The sequence below is a fragment of the Ailuropoda melanoleuca genome, chromosome 7 (assembly GCF_002007445.2).
Source record: "Ailuropoda melanoleuca isolate Jingjing chromosome 7, ASM200744v2, whole genome shotgun sequence".
Classification (NCBI taxonomy): domain Eukaryota; kingdom Metazoa; phylum Chordata; class Mammalia; order Carnivora; family Ursidae; genus Ailuropoda; species Ailuropoda melanoleuca.
The window spans coordinates 31,087,353-31,115,314 of NC_048224.1; the positions used below are offsets into that span (position 1 = coordinate 31,087,353).

General features: G+C 41.7%; 2 protein-coding genes across 3 annotated transcripts in view; one reads left to right on the forward strand and one right to left on the reverse strand.

Moving 5' to 3' along the window:
* Nucleotides 1-3,742, forward strand: part of PLPPR1 (phospholipid phosphatase related 1) — a 252,822-nt gene extending 249,080 nt beyond the window's left edge. For both annotated transcript variants that reach the window (XM_034664211.1, XM_002926473.4), the window contains exon 8: nucleotides 2,620-3,742. In XM_034664211.1, the coding sequence (XP_034520102.1) occupies nucleotides 2,620-2,652 (33 nt within the window). In that variant the 3' untranslated portion in view covers nucleotides 2,653-3,742. The remainder of the gene's footprint in view (nucleotides 1-2,619) is intronic.
* Nucleotides 3,743-13,473: 9,731 nt separating this feature from the next.
* Nucleotides 13,474-27,942, reverse strand: LOC100476755 (acyl-coenzyme A amino acid N-acyltransferase 2). The gene is made up of 4 exons (XM_011233878.3): nucleotides 27,768-27,942; nucleotides 19,973-20,472; nucleotides 19,511-19,713; nucleotides 13,474-16,202 (listed from the first exon to the last, which is right to left on the reverse strand). Exons 2-4 carry the CDS (start codon nucleotides 20,433-20,435, stop codon nucleotides 15,609-15,611), a joined length of 1,260 nt encoding a protein of 419 aa, XP_011232180.1. The 5' UTR covers nucleotides 20,436-20,472; nucleotides 27,768-27,942; the 3' UTR covers nucleotides 13,474-15,608.
* Between the last annotated feature and the right edge of the window lie 20 nt (nucleotides 27,943-27,962).

Sequence of the window (27,962 nt, forward strand, 5' to 3'; positions counted from 1 at the left end):
GTTCTGTGATTCCTTACCTGCGTATAACACCCAGTACACCTTGCAATACATGCCCTCCTTACTACCCATCACCAGCCTATCCCAATCCCCCACCCCCCTCCTCTCTGAAGCCCTCAGTTTGTTTCCCAGAATCCATAGTCTCTCATGGTTCATTCCCCCTTCTCTTTACCCCCCCCTTCTTCTTCCCTTTCTTCTCCTGCCGATCCTCCTATTTCTTATGTTCCATAAAATGAGTGAAACCATATGATAATTGTCTTTCTCTGCTTGACTTGTCTACATCTCTTAGCATTCAAAGGAAACATACAGTAGAGGATAGTGTGTTTGAACTGAGCTACTGATCTTCCAAAATAAATATGCCCTGTGTTTTCTCCTGGGGACAAGAACTCTCTGTGCAACACCAACACCTGTGTTTTCTATTGGAAGATGCCTCCTTTGTAATTTCTGGGATAGAACCATCTTCCCAGGAAGAAAAACTTTGGGGATCTGAGAGAAAATATGAATCTTTCTTCAGAGCATGCATTCAGACATGTGAAATCCATCCCATTGTTCAAGATACTCAAGGAGAAGACTGGATGGGAGGGGACCTGGTCACCCTCCTTTCCCTCCTCCCAAGACCTTCTTTCTTGCCACATGGAGCCCCCGGAGCTCCAGTGCTTTTTCTTCCTCTCTAAAACATCAACTCAGATTTGAATATTTGTCTTCTGTGATTCCCCTTAGCATGGTCGATTGAGACAGGGTGCACTTCCTAAAATCTTTCCCAAGTACTGAAGAAAAACCATAGCATAAGTAAATATAGAATCCAACAAACCAGAAATGGTCAGGTTTCCAAAGCATGATCTTGTGGTCCTGTAGAGAGTGAGTGTGATCTCACATAGACCCCGTTCCAGGAAGCCGCAGGGTCATTGTGATCCTAAAGAGACAGGCGTGGAATTCTCCGTGTTCCGCATCCCCCTGCCCACATGCACCCAAGCAGTCACTCTTAGTGCTGAGCAACTGTGTGCCTGTCAAACATAGTTTATATTAACAAAGGAATGACGTTAGAGAGGAAACAGTTAACTCACTCTGGGTTGGTATAAGGTATCTCAATGTCTCCAGATTTGAGGAGACCCAGATGCCTGGGACCTTACTCCAGGAGGTTCTAATTCAGCAATTCTGAGGTAAAAGAAGATTTATAGTTAAGAAAATATTCCCAGAGGAATTCTAATGCCCCCCCCCCTTGATTTGAAACTAGTAATACTATAGACTTTGTATTAAATAGAAAAAAAGACCTGGAAAGTTAAAGAGATCTGCCTGAAGTCACCCATTTAGTTACCTTCAGCTGTTGAATTACTTTATCTTTGCCACTTAGTCTCAAATAGAATCTTATACACATGTGAATGACCAAAGTATTGACCATGGAAGTTTTTTCAGAAAGGATGTGTATTATAAAAGTAAAAACACAAAAGGAAAAGTTGTTTTTCACATAATTATGGCAAGAAATACATCAAGCTCTAGTTTTCACAAATACGGCAGATAAAAGTACCTTGAAAAACAAACTACTCCATTTCTAACATGTATAGTTGAGCTCTCAGGAATATACTGTAAGTCTCTAGTGTCCTAAAAACAAACTGGAATCAAGAAACCCATGATAATCAATCAAATCTAACACCACAGTTTATTTCTTGTCCCCATGGATTGGGGGTTTTAAGTTCAAACGAAAGAGGAAATGTTGGGTTTGCAAAAAGTGGGTCCTGTATATTTAAGTTATATAAACAAAAGGTAGGGGTTGTATAAACACGCTGTACATGCAAAAATTGATAGAATTACAAGGAAAAGGGACAAAGCTACAATCATAGTACAAATTGTAACACATTTTTAATTAATAAGCAAATGAAATATAGTGAAGATATAGATGATTAGTAAGGTTGATCTAATGTGCATTATATATAACCCTCAAAACACGTGAAATATTATGAAAATAACCACAGAGAAGTCTCAAGAAATCATACAGTATCTGTATCACACAGATTACATTCTCTAGAAAAAAAAATTGAAAGATACCTACACCTAAAAGGAAAACACTCTATACATTTGAAAATATTAAACTCATTTCTATATAGCTCATGACTCAAAGAATAAATCATACAGAAATTTTTCAAAAATTAGAATCATTTGATATTAAAACACTACATTAAAAATGTGGGATGCACTAAAGTTACTTTGAGATCCTTAAATGTTTCTATTAGAAAATGGTTGAGTAAATAAAATATAAGACAATTATATAGAGACCAAGTTTAGTTGAAGAAATCATTTTATTTTGGTTGAAAAATCAGGGAAGATTTAGGGGCACTGCTGGCTCAGTCAGTAGAGCATGCGACTCTTGTTCTCAGGGTCGTGAGTTCGAGTTCTACATGGGGTGTAGAGATTACTTAAATAAATAAATAAAAACTTTGAAAAATGTATCAGGGAAGATGTAATAGAGGAGGTGACAATTTGTGGGGCCTTGGAAGAGCATTTCAGGGAGAGGGAACAGCCTATGCAAAGCCGAAGATAAGAGCGCAAGGGCACAGCCTGGGAAGAGTGAGTGCGCACGTGAGTCGGTCAACCCAACTCTGAGACTGCATCTGCTTGTCTTTGCAGAATCACTCTGCCTCCATGACCGAAGTCACCTGAGACAGCTGAGGTGTCACAAGCTGTTTTTTTTTTTATCACCCTCCAATTCGATACTTCAAGACACACAGTTACTTGATGTCAAACTGTGAAGACAAGTATTATGTTTATCTAGTTAGAGGCTAATGTTTTGTACATTTTTTTGTATGAGGAAGTGATGTAGCTTGCCCTGATTTTTTTTTTTTTGGTCAGTTTTAATATATTTATGCCAGAATTTTAAACCAACAAAATTTTCTTCTTGTTCCAGTGTGCATTGAAGAACCACATTGATTCAATGATTGATGTTGTTTTGTGATATTTGTACACCTTCTTTTCTCAGTTTTATAGGCACAGAAATAAAATGGATATAGCAATTCACTTTAACCCTTTATTATCATACTTGTTGCCTCCTCCAGAACTTTTGAATTTTAATGAAAGTTAACTTTTGAGTTGCAGGGAGGGCAATGTTGGTTAATGGTAAATCTCAAAATCAATTGTGCAGAGAGAAATATTCCTTTCTAAAAGAACTTTGTGTCCTTGTCTCTTAACCTGTTTTGTATTCTAAGTTAAAGTAATATATTAATGAAGTCACTTACTTACCTAAACAAGTGGCAAAGACTCCTGGATTTGAGGGGTGTTGGGGCTATATGGTTCTCTCTTCGATAACGGCTTCTCCCGTCTAGGAAACTGAAGGTCTTTCTGGAATCGTGTCCTTGGGCTGGCAGGTGACACTGCAGACTTCTTTCCAAAAAGCAACCTGTACCAGTCTCCCCTGTCAACTCAACAGTTTTATATATCATATTGTATGGACTTTGTATGAAAATGAATATTTTACACTTTGCACAGTATTATTTTACAGAAAAGGTATCAGAGCATCGACAACCTAGAGCCCCAGAGCAACAGCTTGACTTTGTGGCTTTTAACTGTTCTAGAATTTTAACTGCATCTCATTTTTCTAGCATGGTAATAACTAACGTGTAACTCCTTTGAGAGAAGGAGCTCCCTTGTCTGTACCTATCAGAATGTTTTCTTGACACCTTCCATGTTGGCTCTTCTTAGCTTTTTTTTGTACATATTTTTTTTTCTAAAGAGAAGAAAAAAAATTATCACAAAATGTGTTCTGGCTCATGTCGTTTGTTTTAAGCTTCATCTGCGGGGCAAAGGTATTTGAAGAGTCACAATGAAGTGGACTCAATAAATGTTTATACTTTTTAGTTCCATGCCCACTGAGATAAGTCATTCTAGAGGCATGACTGGTAGGTCCTTTCATGGGCGAGTATGTGAGTGAGTGAGTGAGTGAGTGAGTGAGTGAGTGAGTGAGTTGAGTGAGTGTGAGGAGGGGGTATGTGGGTGTGTGTAGGCAAAACTGAAAAATTCTTGAAATTGTTAGGACACTTGGAAACACAGCCTGGAGGCCTAACAAGTGACCTTGGTTTTCAGCCTGCCGATATTGAGTTGTCAATAAAAAGTTAGTCATTTTTAGGAACAAAACTTACCTCTGCTAAATAAAGCTTTGCCTGATCTCTCATCTCATCCTGGCCTGAAGTTATTTACATTTCCATGCACACACTTTCGCATACATCTGAGTGCTGTCTGGCTGATGACGTTGGGCAGGCAAGGAAGGAAAGGGTGCTGAAAGCTCTGTTCATCCCAGATGCTGTGCCACATGCTTTCACGGACATAATCCAGTTGTTCTTGAGACAGCCCAGGGAAGCTGGGACGACCCCAAGGCCGTGCTGTTCATGTCTGCACTAGCATTAGAATCCGGGTCTTCCTGACACCGCTAAAAGAAGATGCCTGTGAACCAAGGCTGCATCTTTTCAAAGTTTTTCAACCTGATGCCCTTGCTTAGATGGCTTAGGGGATGGTGTCAGTAGGAAAAGCACAACATGAGAAAGATGCGCTCTGCTCATGAAAAGGAACAATTTGCAGGCTTGGAGCTCTCCACTTTGTACAAGCGACCTAAGCATAATGTTGCCCAATTTCTGAATGATTCATTTTCTAAACAGATTTTAGGATTTTTTTTTTTTAAATAACAGCAGTGAGGGCTTGATTTTATTTTCTTGTTCACGGTAAGACATTCTGAAAAATGCTGGCAGGCTTTATTGATTTTACATTACCCATTTCTCATCACAGTGAGAGGCCATTTAAATGTGTGACTACCAGATGGTATTTCCAAGAACATAAGTCAAGTGGACTTATGAGTGAGTGTTATCCTTCTACTTTCCTTTCTGGTTCTATCTGGAAAGGCCTCTCGAATGTTACAAGAGCTCTAGCCAAGACTCTAGTTTCCTAGTCTTGGGCTTGGGGAGTATTGGCACAGGACTGAGTCAAGTTCCAGAGGACACCACACTGCGACGCTTGGAAATGAGGGGCATCTCTGGGCTCACATCCCTGGGACCATTGAGCTAGTCTGATTCCTTCCAGTATGCCATGGCAACCTTAGCATTGTCCTTCATTAGTCCCAAGTCACTTCACAGACCTCAAGTTGATCTTTCAAGCCTGCCACTTGAGATCTATTGCTTTGGGCTAGGGACCCCTTCATGTGGGCCTTCTACCAAAGACAAAGCCCTCTGTCTAAACAGGATGAGTGGTCACTATAACCTCAGAATGAAACCTGTAATGAGCTTTTCCTCTTTTTAAGGAAAGCCCAGAGGAGCCTGTGAAGTCTGACCCCCTGTGAGAGGGGGAAGAGGGAAAGAACAAAAGAAAGGCTAAGGAAGCCTGTTGACCTGAACAACTTCACAGAGCAAATAACTAAAGTTTGTCAAATAGATGGATTCCAAACACTCTCCTAACTTGGCTAAAGGAGACAATGACTCATTTGAAGATAAAGAGAATTTGAATGGAGCCTGCGGGTAGTTGAAAGATAAAGTATATTTAGATGAAGGAATGATAAGGAGGAGGAAAGGCACTCATGAACCTGTGGGTGCCTCTCCTGGTAAAATTCTAAAGATCTCCCTATCAAGCTGTGATAGAAGGGCTGTATGTTGCCCTTCTGAATCAGAAAATGCAAACAGGCATGATACCACACTCCGAAAGAGAGGGAGTGGGTCAAATGGGATGATTTAAAGAGCAGAAGAACAAGGAGTGGCCTTTTTGTTTCAAAATATTGGCTAGATTTCCCTATTCTATGCAACTACACTGTCAAGGGTGCTAAATACCTTGGAGGCAAACACATGAAATACCAGATTGCCCTGGTTTGTTTTAAGGAATAGGGCTGAAGTAAGGCTGTTACACTATGCCTGCCCTGCTGAATTCAAGATGTGTACCAGAACTAGTCTGTCCTTTACTGTCATCCTCTCTACTGATTACCACGGGAATTGTGTAGTGAGCACCAAGGCCCTTGCTTGCATCTTAGTTCTTGATCCAGATGTCCCACGATCGATTGATACATTCATGGATATCCCAGGATCAATTGACATATTCATACTCTACTCTCCAGCCCATTGACGCCTGTGGAGCCCAGTTAACTGCACACACAATTCTAAAATTAGAAACGACTCTGCCTTGGAAAGCAGCATTTATACCACTCGAAGCCGGTGCCTCTGTCCTCAGGCTGGCTTGTGAATTTGGGTATCCTGTGTGTGTTAGCATCTATAAAAGATTACAATCTAGGGCCTTCCATGAAACCAAGTAAACCCATGTGCAGAGTGAAGAATGAGGTGAATGTGAAGCTCTTTTCCTTAAAGTCAGTCTCTTTAAAAAACAGATGTCCTTACTTTGCCCTATTAACTTTAAGGAAGTTCCATTTACCAAGTTATCTCAAATATTTTGAAACGGAGAACAGCTCTTCTTTTGGGATAGCAAAGTTTAATGTTACATAAAGTCATTTCTCCCGTGAATCATCCTGTAAAACAATTTTTTCCTAGTTTGAAGGGATGTCCTGCAGAATTTCAGAACTCAGTAAATCCAGGTTCACTAGACTCACATAGACTCATCATGCATAACTGTGTACAAAACATTTACAACTTCCCCTTCTCCTGCCCCCTCTTTGAAGCCAGAGTTTCTGCCTCTGTAGGGACCACACAGCTATGTAGTTGCTCATTGGGGCATTTCTTCCATCCTGTTCTTCCGCAGCCACAGGGGTAAAGTGTAAAGCTAGGCAGGTGCACCTGCGCCCCAGCTGCCTGTTGTCTGGGTAACTTCTCTCTGGTCCAAGTCTAGGGCTAATCAACTTAATAGTCACCAGTTGTGAATTAACTCACCATTAGAGGGATTTTTAGTTGTTTGACCACCTTAAAAAATAGATTCTTGTACCTTTGGTAAGATCAGTCATACCAAGATCCACTGGATATGTATTAATGAATCTACCAGTCTCTACTGAAATCACAGATTCTGGTGAACTTATAGCGATTTTATCACCAAGACATTTATCTCATTGGCATGAAGTTGGAGTCTGTTCAAAAAACGTCCTTATTGAATGATAAAGCCCAATGGACCTGATACGTGTTTCTACAGGATTCTTAATGATGCGTCCCTTCATTAGCCTTATTCCTTCTTATTTTTATAGCATCTTTGTTCTGGGAACTTCAAAAGAAAAAAAAAACAACAACAACTTTAGCTGCAGTTCAAATGCCAAAGCCCTGTGATGCCTTCCCTGGATACCAAGGACAGAATTATTACCACCACCACCACGTGATCACCACAGGGTTTACAGGAGCTTCAGCACAACTGGTGGGGAAGGGGATGTCAAGGCAAGGAGGATATGGTCTCTGATTCAACCTGATCACTCAGGCAGGATTCTCAGGATGGAAGGTCACCACATCAGGTCTGGACCACAGCCTTGCAGGCCTGAAATCAGGCTCTGACTTCTACAAAGATTATTTTAGTCGTTCCTTTGTGACAGACCCTTACTCATTGAATATAGCAGCATAAAAAATTTAATCTATTTCTCTGCAAAAATATTTTCTAAACCCAATCTGAACTTCCTAATGAGCCTCTCTACTCCACTGAATAGAGTGGGGAGAATTCTATTTTCCAATGAAGAGTAGTTTCGTCTCTTCCAGTTAAACCAGTTTCTTTAGGATAAACTCAGTTCCTTTGGGGGACATTAACTCTTGCCTTCTTTTCATGTTATTCTTGTAACAATCCTAAAACTCTCCCAAGGCAAGCAGATGAAAGCACAGGGGAAAAGGAGCAAGGAAAAGCAGAGAAAATCAGGTAAATACATTTTAAAATATTATTTCTATCATATTGTGCATAAACTAAAAAACCAGTTAATAACAGTGGAATCATTACTCTCTGGTGTCTAGAATGTGACATCTCCTACCCATACCACATCTTGTAATTAGGATGTCTAGGAAATCATCTTATTGGTTAAAATGTTGCTTGGTGAGCATGAAATCCCAAACAAAATGTTGACTAGTGGGGGCACCTGGGTGGCTCAGTCATTAAGCATCTGCCTTCGGCTCAGGGCATGATCCCAGAGTCCTGGGATCGAGCCCCGCATCAGGCTCCTCTGCTGGGAGCCTGCTTCTTTCTCTCCCACTCCCCCTGCTTGCGTTCCCTCTCCCGCTGGCTGTCTCTCTCTCTCTGTCAAATAAATAAATAAAATCTTTTAAAAAAATGTTGACTAGTGTATATGGTTATTTCAAAGACATGAGAAAAGCCTACTAACACAGCCCTACTCTGATAGCCAAGATGACTTTTCTGTAGTTGACTGAACTAGATTTTTTTTCTGTTAGTGGGTTTTCTTCTTTGTCACAGTTTTTCTCATTCAGGGCAATGCTGAGCAACATTCACTGAACCTTTCTTATTGAAAGCCAGAACACACCTCTACTTGGTCTGCTCTTTCTTGCTGTATGAGTAATAATCTCAGAGTATTCTAGGCCCTGTGTCTCTGGACCAGGAGAAAGTCTGTCTTTTTTTTTTTTTTTAAAGATTTTATTTTATTTATTTATGCGAACAGAGATAGAGACAGCCAGCGAGAGAGGGAACACAAGCAGGGGGAGTGGGAGAGGAAGAAGCAGGCTCACAGCGGAGTAGCCTGATATGGGGCTCGATCCCATAACGCCGGGATCACGCCCTGAGCCGAAGGCAGACACCTAAACGCTGTGCCACCCAGGCGCCCCAGGAGAAAGTCTGTCTTTAACTATTATGTGTTGAGCTAATCAAACTGAAGAATTATAAGTACCCTTACCACATCTGACCTCAATTATAGTGGAGACTATAATAGAATGGGTAAGAAAGGATTGAATTATTTCCTCCCTAGCTACAGCAACTTGTGTGGTTACGGTTGTCAGGTGTCAAGACTAGTTGTCAATAAGAGCTAAATGAGTTTTGAAGGAAGACTGTAAATTCATCCGTATTGTAAAGTCATCTCTACTTGTGTGACCTTAGGTAAGTTAACCTCTCCAAGGCTTAGTATACTCATCTACAAAATGGAAATAATTTAGTGGCTACCTATGCTATGATAGTTAATTTTATGTGCCAACTTGACTGAACTACAAGGTGCCCAGACATTTGGTCAAACATTATTCTGGATATGTCTATGAGGGAGTTTTTGGATGACATGAACATTTGAATCAGTAGACTGAGTAAAGAAGATTGCACTCCCTAGGGTGGGTAACCTTCAGCAAATCAACTAAAAGCTGAATGGACCACAAAGTCTTATCTTCCCTCAAGTGAGAGGGAACTCCTCCTGCCTGACTTTGTGAGCTAAGACATTGGTCTTTTCCTGCCTTCAGATTCATATTGAAGCATCAATTCTTCTTAGATCTCAAGCCTGTTAACTTTCAGACTAGAACTTACACTATTATTGGCTCTCATGGTTCTCAGGCCTTTCAGACTCAGGTTAGAATTACACCATCAGCTCTCTTGGGCTTCCAGTTTGCCGATTGCAGATCCTGGGACTTCTCAGCCTCCATAATTGCATGAACCAATTCCTTGTAATTAATTTCTTTATATACATTATGTTGGTTCTGTTCCTCTAGAGAACCCTAATACAGATTTTGGTCCTGAGAACATTCTAAAGAAATAGAATTTTAAGGATGAGTTTTCTGCATGGGTTTTGGGGTTTCGAAATATCACTACTGAATACTCCTTATCAACCACTCATAAGAAGCAAGGTACTGAGTGGCATTGTATATGATACTTCTGAACATTTTTGGCAAACTAATGAATATAATGAGAGTGGCTAGCTGTTCCTAATGTCACCGGACAAAGGAGGGGGGAAATGTTGAACTTAGGGATTTAAATTCCCAATGTGCGTGCCCCCTAAATGATCCGAAAGTTTCTATGTGCTCTCTGAAGAAGATTCTCATCTTCTGTAGCCATAGGGCTGAGATTGCTAAAAATCGAACCCAGAATCTTATCTGGTGACTAGCTGAATCACAAGGCAAGTCAAACTCCCAGACTCATAGTTTTCTACAATTAAAGTGAGGGCATTAATGGGGAAAGTATGCCATAAAGATTGTGAGGATTCAATTAAATGACTCATGAAAAGCTTTTAGCAGTGTTTCTAGTATACAGTAAATATTCAAAAAGCATTTTTGTGTCTGTGTTTCTGTAAAATAGGTGGCTTAGTTTCAGCCCATCTCCACTCAGGAAGTGACTCTACTTACTACAGAAGGTTTCTCTTCTTTCCACTATCTCATCACCACAAACAAAATATAATACAATCACTTCTAGCAACAATACATGGTCCTCAGGTAATGCACATTATGTGAGTTTATGAGACTTTAAAAGTCTAAGAAATGTCTCATGAAATTCCAGATGGTTAGTAATTTTTAATCCATCTTGCCCACCTTTCTTTTCAAAAATTAGGTTGTGCAATTTGTCCTTCTACACTGCCTCAGGCCAAATCCAAGAGAGGGCGGGCTGCTGTGATGAGGGCGTCCATGATAAGGATAGTCTTCAGTAACAAAGAACAGGAAATCCCAATGTAAGTGGCTTCAACAAATAAGTAAATTTATTTAATCCAATAACAAGAAATCCAAAGGTTGAACACCCCCATGAAAGCGACATAATTAGAGCCTTGGTTCCATTTCTCTGCAATTCATTTGGCTCAGACCTTGTATGTTGGTTTTGTCCTCAGACTGCCCTCAGTATATCTTCAGCATTAAGATAAAACAGCATCCAAAGAGAAGAATTGCATTTCTTTGCTTTTTAAGATAAGAAAGACTTCCCCCAAATTCCCAGAATGTCTCTTTCAGGCAATCTTCATTCTCTTCAGATGTCTCTGACATCCCATTGGCAGGAATTATGCCACATGTCCATGTCTACCTACTCACTGGATGAAGGAAAAAAAATACCATGATTGGTCTATACAACTTAGCACTCACCTGCAGGGGCTGGAGTAAGTCTAGAATCACTGAAGCACAAGGACACACTTGGGCACTATCAGAGAGGAGGAATTTTAGGCTACATGCCACAGAGTTTTGAAACCAATGTAACTTTCTACCAGAAGCAACAGAAATCTGTGAAGAACACATAAAAAGGATGTGATAAAAAATGTTTGGTCATGGTGTAACAATGAAACAGTAGAGTGGCAAGACTTGAGGATAAAGAAATCCAGAGATTGAGGCACTGCCAGGTCTTGTATTACAAATTATACATATTCAAAGGCACATAAATCTTTGCCTTTGAGGTAGCCTGTCTAACCACCCTAGAAAGGGAATACTAGAGAGTGAAAGTATTAGGACTCCTAATTACACATAAATAGGAAGATACATAGTGTCCCACTTATTTGTTTAAACCAGAGGGACATCTGCAGTGTGCCAAAGGACACAAGGTATGAGAGCATAGCTTAGAGGATCAAAATGCCTGGACAGGGCAATTCAAGAGTAATCATGGTCCACACATTCAAGAAAATATTTGGAATGCATCAGAAACCTGAAAAGCACCTCCTCCCGCTCAGGATTTTCATTTGTTATGAAAATAGTAGAGGGACTAGGAAACACAAGTGCAGGCAAAATGCTGATTGGTGACTCAGTAGCCCTTACTAATAATTAATTTCATTTTTGTTCACCATCTGCCAAGTGGACATGTTCTTCAGTGATGCTGGGCCTATAAGGTGAAGGCTTGACTGTCTAAGCTGTCATGGTGGTCTCACTTCCCTTGTTTGTGATTGCTTTAGGCATGAGCATGTGACCCAATTTTGGTCACTGAGACATGGGGAAACCTAAGGGAGATCTTCATGAGATACCAGGGCCGGTGGTCAACATCTTAGAACAAAAGGGGGGCTAGCCTAAGAGAATAAGTTAACCTGTTAAGGATGGCAGAGCAGAAAGATAGAAGGAATTTGGTTCATTGTGACATTGCTGAACTGGTGAATAAACCAAAGCCATCCTTCCTTTGGATTTCTTTATATGAGGGACAATAATTAGTCCATTGTGTAAACCACTTTTAGTCAGATTTTTCTAACCAAATAACAGGGGGAAACTAAATAGTGGAGATGAAAGCTAAGATCCTAGGAAAGCCTTGATAGAAGACCGTGAAGAAGATAGGTTTTCATTTTGCTGAAATCAGATCCCTAAAAAGTAATATCCACATGGAGCTAAGATAAGTGAGTTTTCTTAATCCCAATAGCTTAAACTACTTTTTAAATACAATGACAGTATTCTTCACAGAGTGTGTGTGTGTTCATGAAGGCCACAGTTGAAAGCAGGAATAAGAATGGGTGATCTACTGATCTATCTGTAAAATGAGAACAGGATAATATACAACATGGTGACTGTAGTTACTAACATTGTATTGTATGCCTGAAATTTGCTAAAAGAATAGATGTTCTCACCATACACACACATACACAAATTGATAACTATGTGAGGTGACGGATGTGTTAACTAACCTAATTGTGTAATCATTTCATAATACATGTATATCAAATCATCAAGTTGTACACCTTAAAATTTATACAGTGTTATTTGTTGATTATATCTCAATAAAGCTGAGGGGGAAAATGAAAACAGGCTTTAAGGAAACAACCCCAATTGCAGATTGGGAAAATTAAAAATAATGATCCTCAAAATAATACCCAAGAGATGAGCTAAATAGCAAGCTGGACACAGCTGAAGCACAAATTAGTGAGTTGAACAATTCAACTGTGAAGTTCTCCAAGAACACAGGGAGCTGGGGAAGGCAGGGGGAGGTACAAAAAAAAGTATGAGAGAAATTTAATATTCATGGAGGATACATCCAGAAGCTCCAAAATTCTCTTAATTGGAGTTCCAGGAGAGAGTAGAAAAAATGTTTAAAGTGATCATAAAATTAATAGAATCAGATACCTAAAGCTGAAAACAGGGCATCTGGGTGGCTCAGTCAGTTAAGCATCTGCCTTTGGCTCAGGTCACGATCCCAGGGTCCTGGGATCGAGTCCTGCATTGGGCTTCCTGCTCAGCGGAGAGCCTGCTTCTCCCTCTACCCCCCACCCCCCGTCGTGATCGCTGTCTCTCAAATAAATAAATGAAATATTAAAAAACAAAACAAAACTGAAAACAGCTATGTCTTGAGTTTGGAATGGCCATACAGTACCAAGCAAAATTAATTAAAATAGTAATGATAAACCCACCCCTACTCATAGCTTGAAGAAATTTCGGAATACTAAGAACAAAGAGAAAAATGTAAAAAGCTTTCAGATACAGAGTAAAAGACAAATAAAATGGAATTGGGAAAATCTGAACCAAAGGAGGAAAAAAACCCACAAAGTAAGATGGATGCCAAAATAAAAAGATCAAAGTCTGTTAACATCAAATTCTATGAGTATAAAATTCATTACTGAAAAGTGAGCAAAATAGAGACATTTTTAAATTTGTTAAGATTCAGGTGAATAGGAATCTTTTAAAATAATTACTTGAGTTTGTCATTTAGGAAATGGCCAAATGGAAGATAAAATCAAGAATTTAAAAGACAGGCTGTAAGGAACTACAAACAGGAAAGACACATTGAATTATGGTTATGTTAAATATGTATTTATTGTGAAACAAATCAGTAATCTGAAATTGGGGGCTGTCATGGAAAAAAAAGATTTAGTCTATGCTTAATTCTTGCCTTTGGGGGAAGAAAGGTAAATACATTGATATTGATTGTATCTTTTAATTTTTAGCTTTTTATATGAAAAATTACAGCCACACATAAAAAATATTATAACAAACTTCACTATAGCCATAATCTAGAAGTAATAATTATTCACATTTTGCCATATTCCTGTAGTATTTTAAAGCAATTCCCAGATATCACAGCCCTTCACCTTTAAATATGTCAGTATGCATCTTCATCTAAAAGTGACTTTTTATAATAACCACAATACCATTATAACACCTAACAAGATAGTAACAATTTCATAGTATCATTTAATACCCAGTCCATATTCAGATTTTTCTAATTGTCCCCAAAATGTCTTTTTACAGTTATTTTGCTCAAACCAAGCCTGCAAATTGCATTTGGTTGATGTCTCTTAAGTCTCTTTTAATGCTTGATAGTCCCACAGCTCACTCCAATGCAAAGAAGAAAAAAAAAAGGAGGGCGGGGGGAAATCCCACAAAGAAAAAAATCCCAAATTTTTTCATGTGACCAGCTTCTGAAAAAACCAGGTCAGTTGCTAATTAACTTACAATGAGGCCAGGTTATACAATGACGCATAACCTGATTTGTTTGTCTCTTTGTAGGATTGCTTAACTGGTCTCTAGTCACTGTATCAATAGGAAGTTTGATTTAAAGGTTTGACTAGGTTCGAGTTTAATAGCATTGTTAGAAGTAATCTAAGTAGTGCTAGGCACACCATGTTACATCTCGTCATGAAGCACATTATGTAAAAATGACCATTTTAAGAGATGCTAAGTTTGATCAGTGGGTTCATGTGGTAACAATCTGATCCTCCACTGCAAAGTTCCTCACCCCTCCCCTATAGATCAATAGTATGATACCTTGTACTGCGGTAAAGTTACTCTTGGGCTTAAAGGGGGGAGGGCAAGTAAATCAGAAACTATCTAGAAATTAACAAAATGAGAACACTGCCAGAAAAATAAACACAAAAATGGCAGAAGGAATGAATTTATTTTAAAAGGACAGAAATCAAGGAATCAGGAGGAAAAAACCAAAAAACAGACAAAAAACCGCTCTTGGAAAAGATCAATAAAACAGAAAAATATTTGGTAAGTCAGACAGAGAGGAAAAAAGAGAAATCATGCAAATAAATAATAGGGGATATGTGCACAATTATAAGTGAAAAATGTGTTCTAGAAAATATGGGTGAAATTCTGAGAAAATAAGAATGACCGGGTTGGCTCCAAAAAAATTTTAAAACCCACATTAGTCAACATGAGAAAATCATCTAGTAAAATTAGATGCAAAAGCAACACGAGTCCATTAATGAATGTAATTCATACAGTAATTGCTACATACCTGGACTGTTCTCATTGCTTTAAATATATTAACTAACTTCAATAACTAATTTCAATAAATGCTATAAAGGCACCTGATTAAATTCAATCCAATTCCTGATTAAAATTACAAAAAGAAATATATTTTAAGGATAAAAAGAAATCACTATTCTGGGAAAAAAATAAAGAATCTATTGGAAATATATAATGAGCATTACATTTGATGGTGGCATTAGAACTTCTCATCTTAAATGTCAAAAACTCAACTTTAAACAGAAGTTACTTGTTTTGCCACAAGTAACTTGGAAGTTCCCGGGAAGTCATCTAGATTGGCAATACCTGGGCCCAAGGCATCCCTACCTGGGAAACAGAAGGCTATTCAATTTGCAAGGGTATCACAGTTTTGAGACGGCAATGTACCCTCGTGCATGTACACTAAGATTCAGTTTACAAAAAATTCAAATCACACACAAATTGGTCAGAAACACTTCAGGTGCACCTGTGCCCTTGTCCCTTGATTTTTGCCCTATTTCCTTCCAAATGATTCAAGATAACTGTGAATCTAGAGAAGTCAGGAGAACCCCCCCCTTCCCATCATATGCCTGCCTTATTGTCATTTTTTTGTCTCCCCACTTCATCATCACCTTTAGCGCTGGCTCAGAGTTTTTTTCTGGTTTGAATAAGGTGTTGCCTGAGGAATTTCAGGATCTCTCCCCAGGAGTGCTCCTGGGCTGCTGCGTGAGCAGCAGGGTCCCCTCCCCAGAGCAGGGGCCAAGAAGAGCTCTGGGTTGGGGACGCGTAACACAGGGGTGCATAGGGCGGCTCTATGAGATGGCCCGCCCCGGGGTACGCCAGCATCCTTCCGTTGTTTCTCCCATGGCTCCGCAGCTGGCGCAGGGCCTGCTCAGCATACTCCTTGCTATTGAAGCATTCGTCATTCTCTCCAACAACGAAAAGGATTGAACCCTGGGCCTTTTCAACAGGAAGCACGCTTTGCTGATTCAGTTCATCCCTGGGGTCCCCCTTGTAGTGGCGGAGGCTCACAGCCCCCGAGACGTGAAACTGCATGCGCTCTATAAACGTGGGGATGGGCGTTATAACCAGATCTTTGTACCTGAGCGGAAATTCGTAGATGGCATTGGTCCCATTGATGCAGATGGTGGCTGCCACCTGCTTCAGGAAGCAGGCCATGGCCAGCCCGATCTCTGCACCTTTGCTCACCGAGATCACTCCGATTCCTGGCATTTGGACCTGAAGCGCAAAATAAAGGGAACCCATCACAAGCCATATTCGAAGGAGCTGCCTCACAGGCCAGTAAGCTAGTGTCTTGGAAACCGTCAGAAAATACGGGATGGAGTCCCAGCACGCAGGTCTACCAGATTCTATGACTGAAAACGTTACCTCCTTGCCTTCTGGAAGCCTTATTGTCTTATGCGGGTGATAATATTTCCTACCTTTCAGGACAGTTCTAAGGATTTAGGGAAACAATAGAAATAAAAACTCCTCATCAGAGGCAGAGTTCCATCAAAGCAAAAAGAGTTTAAATGCACCAGCCACATTCAACATCACCTGAGTAGAAGCAGGTAAACTTAAGAATCAAATTATTCTCTCCAGCTAGGAAAAGAGGTTTCCGGGGTTCTTTTGAATATTATGTAGGTCTCATTCATATTTAAATAGCATTTTTACAGCTATAGAGGTTTTGCACATCCATTACTCCAAGAGCTAATGCTGAAAGCATTGGGAGGGTAAAGATGAAAGACTTGGGTTCTATAAACAACTGAATTCCAGTGCCCATCTCATAGGAAAAGTAGTAGGTCATAGGAAGGGGTCCTGAATTCTGTGGAAGGCTGAAGGAGCAGAGGGAAGGAAGAAGTTTGGAAGATGAGTAGGGAAAGGAAGGGCACCTTGGACAGACAGAAGAAAATACATAGCAACTGGATATGTTTACTTTGCTTACAGTTGTATGCCCAGCACCTGTCATCAGATCCCCTAAAAAAAAAAAATTTTCTTTTTTTTAATTAGAGCTTTCTGAGATCCAATTTTCACGTTTCTACTTCAGTAGGTCTGAGTGGGCCCCAGAATGTCATACCAGACCATACTCCCCCCCCCCCGGGGAAATCCAGTGTACTTCTACATTTGGGAACCATCCACAAGAGGAACGGACTGGTGAGCAAGGGGGGAGATGATGACTAGAGATCCGAAACTACACTATGGCAGTACCACAGCGGGCCAGTGGTGAGGGAGCAAGCTAAAAAGTGGCAGGGAGGGTGAAGAAGCTGTGATGTATTGAGACAGATTGGGGAATAGACCCTAAAACACTTTGGGGCTGGTTGAGGATGTCGGGAAGGGAGAGGGGGAAAAACAGATGGGCAAGGATGACAAGGTGGATTTATCGAGAGTTTACTGTACGCTGGTCCTCAGCTAAGTGCTTCACACGTAAATTGTCTCAGCTTGTCCTTCTAATAGAACCTGGAGATTCAGGAAGTCTACAAGTCTCGCTTAAGGTTACAACAGTATCAAGGGGTCGAGGTGGGACTTGAACCTCTTCTGATGATATGGAATCCAAATTGAATTATGACAACAGCCCTTTCTCCTCAGATAATGTCACACATAGTGACATTTGAAATGAAAAAAAAATTTTTTTAACTTGAAAACATTTTATCTGGGATTTAATTCCTTCTAGACAACCCTTTAAGAGAGAGCCAAATATGCTTAGAAAAATCACACATGTGTTTGATGGTGATGATGGTGGTAACACTAAAGACTGAAGACACTGACAATACTCCAATAGGAGACACAGCCTCATGTGTCCTGGAGAACAGTCAAGGCTCCAGGGAGAGAATGATACAAGTCATGGAGTCAGGATAACCTAATGGTTTGAAGCAAAGCATTGCCACAAGGGCTGTCAAGTTTTGACACATGACTTAATCTGAGTGTGGCTTCTCATCTGAAGAATGAGGATGTCAACAGGACTCACATCACGAAGTAATTGTGAGTGTTAAATAAGAGTGTTTTTAAAGTACTTAGCATAGAGTCAAACAAAGAGTCGTTTAATAAATGTTAGCTGGTATGATTGTTTTACCATGACAGGTTGAACCATAAAGCAAAGCTGATATTCAAACATTTTCAAACTGGAAAACCAGAATTACTGTATTTCAACTTAACAGACTGTCAACCCAGACACCTGACCATGGGATATTTATTCCTATGTTTCTGTTTTTATTTTATTATTTTTCAAAGATTTTATTTATTTATTTATTTGACAGAATGACACAGCGAGAGAGGGAACACAAGCAGGGGGAGTGGGAGAGGAAGAAGCAGGCTCCCAGCAGAGGAGCCCTGATGTGGGGCTCGATCCCAGGACCCCGGGATCACGCCCTGAGCCAAAGGCAGATGCTTAACGACTGTGCCACCCAGGCGCCCCACTGTGCCACCCAGGCACCCCTCTGTTTTTAGTAACTAACACAAACATCAGTATTTTGAGACCTCTTCAAGAGGTCTAGATAACAATTCATCTGATATTTAATTCCTAGAAAAAAGCTGGATTATGGGATGGGCTAGTTCAGTCCTTCTCAAACTTGAACGTGCATCCGACTGGGGAGCTTGCAGAGGTTGCCCGGGATGCGGCCTGCGAGTATGCACTCAGACAGCTCTCTGGTCATACCAAGGCCTCTGGACCATGGACCACATGTTCTTTTCTTTTTTCTTTTTTTTTTTTTTAAGATTTTATTTATTTATTTGACAGAGAGACAGCCAGCGAGAGAGGGAACACAAGCAGGGGGAGTGGGAGAGAGAGAAGCAGGCTTCCCTCTGAGCCAGGAGCCAGATGCGGGGGGCTCAATCCCAGAACGCTGGGATCATGACCTGAGCCGAAGGCAGACATTTAACGACTGAGCCACCCAGGCGTCCCATGGACCACATTTTCAATGGGACAACAGTACTTGACAGAGTTCTAAAATGATCCTTCCTTTCTAGATTCCTTTCCCCGCTTTGGGCCTTAAACACTTACTTGGGGCTTAGTTGTGCCCCTAGAGCTGATACTAACTGAAGAGCTAATTGAGCCAATCTGATTGGTGCGGCCACATCCATTCTGCGGGTCATTCTGCTCTGATCCTGTGGCCTGGCTCTAAAACGGAACTTCTGCACATTCTTAGTCTCAGCACTCTTTCATAGGATTTAACTGCATTCCCCCACGCAGACAATCACTGAAATTTGAAACCATGTCAAGCTAGAGAATTCATCATTTGAGATCAGCCACTGATAAAAACCGAAGAGCCACTGATGAGTAAATTACACACACTTCAAACATAAGAAGACTTGGCTTTTTTTTTTCCGTTGAAAATAACCATAATATATGCACCATTTATTGTCTTTTGTGCCATTAGGCTGATCAGCAACCCAGCAATCCTACAAGGTCAACATTATCAGCCCCATTTTAAGGGTAGCTGTGCTATGCCCAAGTCTAAACAGATTGGTAAAATAGGCAAAACAGACATTCCTGATTTTTTTTTTTTTTTGCTATAATGTTGCAAGGTAGAATGTAAAGTATTCTAAATTACCTTGGGATGGGCTAGTAGCAAGTTTGCAGCTTCCTCAAAATATTCCAGGTCGATCTCCTGCAGTGAACTGGGCAGGTCTTCGTAGGCAAAATATGCTAAGGCCAGCACTGCAAAGCCGTGAGCAGCCAAAAGACTGGCCCGAAATTCAATCAGACCCCCTCGGCCCCCAAACAAATCAATGACTCCTGGGAAAGGACCTTCCCCTGAAAGCAACAAAAAGAAAAGAAAATGAGATCAGAAAGAGTGGAACGAGAGTCAAGTGGCTAAGAGGGAAAGTACAAGGTGAGAAAATGAATTCCACTTTCACACACACACACACGCACACACACACACACACACACACACAATGGCATGTTGGTTTTAAACTATTGTGGGAAATACTAGTTCTCCAATAATGTGTTGCCATTTGTTTTTGTTTTTATATTCACCAACATTTCCTATATCACTGAAGATTAGTCTCACCTGGAGGCAGAAAAAGGGCTCCTCGCACCCGACCTTCTCGGATCTGCACCCGCTGTACCCCAGGGGCTGAGAACCAGCGCTGGACCACCTGGCTGGCCATGGGCTCGTCTGTGATGAAATCTTGCATACAAACTGAGTCATATAGGTTCAGAGTAACCCAGAAGGGGCTGTTCATCACATCGCTCTTAAGCAGCCTCCCGAAAGCCTTCTGGGGCTTCAGAGACCAGAAGAGGCCCATGGGGTGGACCCCCACGTAGTCGCCTCCAAACGCAGGAGCCTGCGTGAGGTCCAGCTCACCAACCTCGTTCGCCTTGTAGAAGGCTTTGGACCGGTACACATTCCCCTTCTCATCCTTCAGAGATGCCATTAGGGTCACCAACTGCAACGGGGACAGGCCTGACACTCGGATGTGCACGGGCTCATCTGCAAGGGCGCTTGCTGGGGTGGCTGTCAGCTGGAACATTGGCAACTCGCAAAGGGACCGAGTGGTAGTCCCTGCCCTAGAGCGTGAGAAGAGACTTTGAGTTGGAGACTGAAATCCCAGGAGAAAGATCGAAACAAGGCTGGCGTTAGGTCTAGCCAAGCTCTGCTTCTACAGACCTCATGCAAAATATATAGAGCCTTCGGAGGAGGGAGAAGAAGACGTGCAAGAGGACTCATTATTCTCATTTTACATAAAAGGAAACAGGTTGAGTGACATGCTCAAAGCCTCATAAAAACAATGAGCAGCAGAACTGGAAATTCGAGCTAAGGCTGATAGCGCAGCCTCCTGTCTTATCCACTGTAACTGCAGTAAACCTTCGTGTTATGGTTTGGGGGTAAGTTGAGCTTTAACTCCTCAGTTGAGATAATACCCATGTGACCTAGTTCGCAGAGTGTTTGTTCGGATCTAAGGAGGTAGTGCACGGAAAATCCCTTACAGGAAGGATCAGTGCTGCTTTTCAAGCCCCATACTCACATGGGGTCGAGTTACACAACAAGAAATATACCATGGGGTTTTTTGGTTTTGTTTTTTTTAAGTCTCTAATCCCTCCCTGCCATTATAAGACCAACATCCGGCTCTTTCTCGTGTTCCCATTATTTATTCCTTTTAAGGGAAAATAAAACTCCATGATCTTGTCTTTGCTTTTATGCCTTTCTGATGGAGTAATGTCTGATAAATGTCAAAATGTCGTTTGTGGTAAAGAGACTGTAATAGACATTGGATCAACTATTTCATAACCTGCTCCATTCATGACCAAAATTTAGGGTATTTCCTCCTTCCTTACATCCTTTCTCCTTTCCTTTCTTCTCTCTCTCTCTCCTCCCTTTCCTCCTTTCTTCCATACCTCATACTCATGCACTCAAAAAATCGAACCTATTTACAGATAACAGATGCAGAGTAAAATAAGAATAAAATAGGGGCGCCTGGGTGGCGCAGTCGTTAAGCATCTGCCTTCGGCTCAGGACGTGATCCCAGCGTTCTGGGATCGAGCCCTGCATCAGGCTCCACTGCTGGGAGCCTGCTTCTTCCTCTCCCACTCCCCCTGCTTGTGTTCCCTCTCTCACTGGCTGTCTCTCTCTCTGTCAAATAAATAAATAAAATCTTGTAAAAAAAATAAGAATAAAATAGAATGGGAAAATATGAGCCAAAACCTGGCACTGGTCAAAGAAAACCCAGAGCATGAAAAGTAAAGATTTTGTGGGCTGTAAGTGGCACCGAATTCGAATTAGTAACCACCAAAGGAGAAAAGGTAACTTGGTCAGGTCCATTGTTCTAATTATTATCATAGAAAAAGTTACCAGGTCCTCAGGGGAAAGGATAAAGGGAGGTCTTTCCAATATTTAGCTCTAAAAGAAATTTCTTGTATGAAACTTTGATGTAGGTGTGCACCATTTTTTGGACAAAATCTTGATACAAATTGTGGTGATAGAAAAGCCTCCTAAAGCCCAGGGATGAAGACTCGGCAGCCATGTTGATACCATGTGGCCTCAACCTGGGGCCACTGCTGATTGGATCAGGGCTAAACACCTGATTCAAGGTGTGCCAGGGGTATTTTCCCCTTGCCTATTAGAATGGGCACCCAGAGATCACCAGTCATTCCAATTTGTCAGAAATTCCCTATAATGCTCACTCTTACTCCATGTGTACATTTTTGCTACTTCCACCAAAGTATTTGCCAGAGATTAGATGAGAGTGACATTTCATATAAGAAGCGGTTCTCTCAAGAGAAGGATATGGATTTGACCAAAACAAAACCATGAAACAAATAAACGAGAGAGAGAGAAAGAGAGAGAGACCACTGGACAGGTCAATAGTGTGTGCTTGTGAATGCTGTCTCAGGTTTCCCCACCAAAGACAAGGAAGGGACAAGATGATCAGTAACCCCATAGTCGTTGCCCGTGCAATACAGGATAAATAAAGTCAGCGTCTTTCACACCTTGTATTTTGTGATAAGTGTACCTTCATGAGGATTTGGCAGGAATCCAAGGCAAGTTTGAGAGATTGCCTTCCTAGAAGTTGGCTGTAAATCTAACAGACCTCAGACTTATCAAGCCTATGAGTCATCACTCTCTTATCGTCAAGAAACAAGAAGAGTCCAGAATTAAAATACCCACAATACACAGCACACACATGAAAGAAGAGTTGGTACCTGCACACCAGGGCTTCTCACCTGAGGTTCTGAGGGACCCTGAGTGTTTGTGAAATGTTACGAGGGGTTTCCACTAGAGTTCTTAATTGAGAACTTCGTTTTTGACCTTCAAGTGTCCTGTGATTCTGGTGCATAATGATGGATAGTGATTGAGGGTTCCTCTTAGTGATTTCTTTCCAAGTTTTCATCCCATGAGGACAGTGTGCAGGGGGATCATGTTCATTTGATTGAGTTCATTTTCAGTTTTGGATGCAAGATGGAGGAGGCTGTCGATGGCTGGTGAGCACTACCTTGCACAGAGAGGAGGGTGGTAGGCTGACCACGTCTACCCCTCCTTCCTGCATTACCTTCTCCAAACTCTCTCTACACTTCGTGAAATGAGTTAAGGGAGTAAACAAACCCTCTTGGTGTAAGGGAAAATCAGAGGGAAATCTGCACTCTGAAAAATGAATTCTTACACACTGCAACTCTGTTGTGCTCCGACTCTTTGCTCTTGTTTGTAAGCTTTGCAGAGTGTGGACAGAGGAAGAAAGCATCGTAAATTAGGGGCAGTATAAGAAGAGCATGGTAACAAAGAATCATTCTTTCAAGAATCTTTCTCTTTGGGACACCTGGGTGGCTCAGTTGGTTAAGCGACTGCCTGCTGCTCCTCCTGCTTGTGCCCCACCCTCTGCCTGCTGCTCCTCCTGCTTGTGCCCCACCCTGGCAAATGAATAAAAATTTTAAAAATTTTTTTAAAAAAAGAATTCTTCTCTCTCCGTTATTTATTATGCCACTCTTTTGTATTTTAGTAAGCATTTGCTTTTTATAAATATGTCTGATGGTCCAATAGGCTAATTTTTGAAGATAAATTTAAAGTGGAAAGAGAGGATTGAAGGAGTGGAGACATGTCTTATGACATCAGAACTGGAGAATTACCATCTTCTGAGTCATTTCAGAAGAGACGACACGCCAAAAAGTCTTTCTTTACAATGAAGCTACTAACTGATGGGATTTACACTAACTGGTAATATAAGTTGTCCTGTCCCAATGTGCGTCTTCTTTAACAAATAATTTTAAAATGCAGAGACGGCTCCAGGAAAATTAAAAAGGCAATCGTACACCACAATCATTTGATTAGTAAAGGGCCTGGGTCTTTTAAATGGCTCCTGGAATTCTATTCTCTCCTTGGTTCCCTTTTTTTCTCTAACTGCAAATGCTTTGTTGAACACTTACTAAAAGCTGGCTGCTGGGTAATATTAATTCCCATAATTAAGCCTTTCCACTTTTTAAAGTCCTTTCATGGTCATTGTAAGTTAGGAGATCAAACTCAGCAAGTTAAGTGACTTACCCAAGTTTGCCTGTGTTAACAGTGCAACAAGAACTTTAACCCATGCCATCTGACCTTTCATTTAAATCTTATTTATTTTCCCCAAATGACAGTAGAAATGTGAACGTGCATTTTTTTCTGGCCGCTCCCACCATGTTTCTTTTTTACTACTTTCTTGTCTTTAGCTTCATCTTTCCCTTTCCCTGACTCTGAAGCTTTTAATTACAGATACAGCCTGATGCAAAGTATGGCAGGATTGGTAATGGAAGAGTAGGGTTGAATTTTCATCCGTAAACCCAAATGTGCACAAAATGCAATGTTTCTCTATTATTCTAGATTCAGCATAATGTCTCTTTTGACTCCTTGTTCCTCCAGGTGGCAGAGATGTAATCACAGAATTTAGAGTACTCTGCTTTTCCTAGTAGTCCAAGTAAGTCCCGGTGATTTGTACAGTGCTAAAAGACTTGGCGGGAGTGCCCTGCTCCTACCTTATTATGTGTTCTTTCAAACCCATTTTGCAAAGTATGCCAGGGGGTCCAAATTCAGATACCTGGAGGGGCCAAGCAGGTAATGTAAGTTTGCAGATAAAGGTCAGAGCAAAGGCAATATAAGACTGTAGTGAACTGGAAAAGATCCGCCCAATCTAAAGGCATTGAAATGTATTCCCTGAAAACAGCACAACACAAAACAGCACATAACACACAACAACAACAAAAACCCCAAGGTGGGTATCAAACAAAACACACAGATTTGTGAGTTTTGGAATTTACATCATCTAATTAGGTTTTTTGTAAGTCAAAGACCAGGAAAATATTTTTTTTTGTTTTTCCCTTTGTGTGGTGTCATCCTTTCCTGAGGCACCGAGGATCAACTGACCTTCCTCAAGTAGAAGGACCACAAGGTAAAATGGAAATACCAAAATAGGGTGGGGGGAGGTGGGACGTAAGGACTAGTACAATATTATTTCCAGCGGTGTATGGCAAGTGAGCCTTGCCCCCAATATCCAAAGCCCTCAAACTTTCTCCTTCTTACCTCTTACCATGCTTAATGTTTGTAACATTTTCCTGCTTTCCTACTTCTATTGTCTTCTTCTCAATTGGATCCCAAGTAATCCACATACTGTGATAGGAATTAATACCTTTGTTAGTTAATAAGGCGTATCGCCTCTCAGAACCAGTCCCTCACAGATTTTCTAGAATAAGTCGTAAGAAGCCTCAAAGCTTATCCTGTGCAATGCTGGATTGTCACCATGATCAATAAAGCACCTACTGCATTCAGGGACATCCTGCTGAAGACGAGTGTCTATCCTCTGGGCTCTCCCCCCGCCCCTCAGAGCACTTAGGATGTTACTGAACCTTACACTAGAGCCACTGATGCTGTGTTTGCTCTCCTGTGGATCTGTGAATTCCTGAGGGCAGGCTCCTGTCTGATCTGTGTTTGTCACAGTCACTGTGCATGGAGCCCTTCACTTCCAGGTATTCGACTGATTGTTCAAAATTGACTATGCTTTCCACTTCATTCCCATATACTCTCATCCAGTTACCTAATTCTTCCTCCCTGTTTACGGTCTTTTTCACTTCCCAGTCTAATCTCTGCAATGTTGTCAGACAGATCTCAACATAAAAACAATCAAATCACTCTCCTGCTTTAAACTTCCAGTGACCGAAGGGTGATGGGTGACGTCTAAATCCTCTGGCCTGGCATTGAGACCCTTCGCAGGGGAATGATTCCACTACAGCACGCTGCAGGGTTTCCCTGCATTCACAGGCAAAACTTGGACCACCGGGACCAAAATCTGGATGGGATGCCTTGCGATCGCAGGAACATGGCAAGATAGGCAATCTTTAGAGGCGGCTTCACAAGATTGTTTTCTCAATGGTCTCTCTCATCTTTTTTTATAATTGAAATATAATTGACATAAGATATTGGTTTCAGGTGTACAACATCCGACAACTATAATACATTACCAAATGATCACTGTGAAAGGTTTAGTTACCATGTGTCATCATACAAAGTTATTACAATGTTATTGACTATATACCCCTACGCTGTACTTTACACCCTGATGACTTATTTATTTTATAAGTGGAAGTTTATAGCTCTTAATTGTCTCTCCCTATCTTATGGGAGGCTGCCGTGGGACAGTTTTCCCATCCACCTCCCAGGTTTCAGAGAGGCACAGGACCTTGGGGCATGGCTGCAGGCTCTGTGACAGTTTTGCTGCAGTCTGCAGTTGGCCCCTCAGCAACAGGGTACCTGCAACTGCGGTGAGGTCGTGGGGCCCCTTCTGTTTCAGCGCCATCGTTCCAAGGTGTAAGACCGGAGTCAGACAGCTGGCGCCTTTGGCTCCCCTTGACTTCACTAGCTCTGTAAATAATAAACTGTCTGACTCTAACAGGGGCTCAATATTTCTTTATCAGCTGAATCCGTCGGTCTTGGACTTGGACTTCCCTTTGGGTTTGGTGCCGTTTATAATAATCTGATTCAATCAAAGCCTTTTACAACTAACCCCAACCTACTTACTAGTCCAACCAACCATCTTATAACACTTAGCATATGATATTGTAAAAATCAGCTTCCTTATCACCCTCCCTTTTTGCTCTATCCGATGTAGTGGCCTCTAGCCACATAGAGCTAATTAAATTTCAATTTATTAGAAACAAATAAAATTTTAATTCCTCAGTCACAGTAACTACATTTTAATTGCTCAATAGCCACACATAACTAGTGGCTACTACATTGGGCAATGCAGACAGAGAATATTTCCATTATCCTAGAATATTCTATTGATCAGCACTAGTCCGGATTGTTAATTACTCCTCAAGGGCAAGAATTATACCTTGCTCAACACTCTATCCCTCAGTTTCTAGAATAGTGCTAGGCCCATAGTAATTGCTCCATAAATGTTCGAGGAATCAAATGGAAGAATAAAAGATAAATGGAAAGGTTTAAAAAAAAGAATAACATTTCTCAGAGAGTATGAAGAAGAAAGAACAGAAGCCCAACTGAATTTTTATAAGCTATATCTGAAGATGTGAGACTCTTCGAAATCCAACAGAGTGACATCTCCAGGCTTCCTCCCGTCTCTGCAGCAGAAAGCTGCCCACTGCACACCACGTGTATCCATGAAACCGAAGCCACCAAGCCGCCAGAGGGCAAGAAACAAGCTGCCTCGTGGGATTAGCCTTCCAGCGGCTGCAGAGAGAGCCCTCGGCAGGACGGAAGCAACCTCATGGGGGCTGAAAGCCCAGAGCCTGATTACAGAGCAGGTGCCTGACACCTCCCCCTCCCCCGCCCCGGGGGAAGGGTATCAAGGTTACAGCACGGGGAGACCTTGGCCCATCTGGATAAAAAGGAGTCAGGAACCAGCAACGCTAACAGAATAGGTGGCAGGAAACAAAGGATAAAGAGAGCAAAAGGTCCCCCACAGAAGTTAACTCATCAAGAAACAAAAGTGCATTCCCTTTAGGGGCTTCTCTTCCTTCAGCACGGGTACTTCCTCCCCCACCCCCAGCAGTAATTCCCAGAGAAAAGTGGTCTCAAGTTCAGAAACAATCTCTCCATAAGTTCACATGAGTAGGACCCTGACTTGGCAGCCGAGTGTGCACTTGGCCCCCCAGTCAGTCTCTGGACAGTCTCTTGTCAGGTGGATGGTTCTAGCATGGATCTGCGTGGCCAAGCAATCGGCCACCCACCGGGATGCGAAGGCCTTCGCAGGTCCCCCGGCCAGCTGCGCTCGCCCCCGACATGAGAGGAAGGCACACAGCTGAGTGAAAGCCGCCTTCCCAAGTGCCTTGCCGGAACACGGAGCAGACCTGCAGACCCGGTGACAGCCTGACTGTCCCAAACTCACCCTGAACGCAGCAGCTTGCTGAGCCAGCTAGAAGCACTAGAGGCTTCCCCAGCCTACTCCTCCAGCCGAGCCAGCCAGGCACCCGCTAGGCTACTCTCCCTCACAAAGCTGTCAGCTGCTCCTTCCTTTTATGTCCCCAGTGACGGGACTATGGGCCCTGCTGCCACGGGGTCAAGGCAGAGGCTCAGTGCAGCT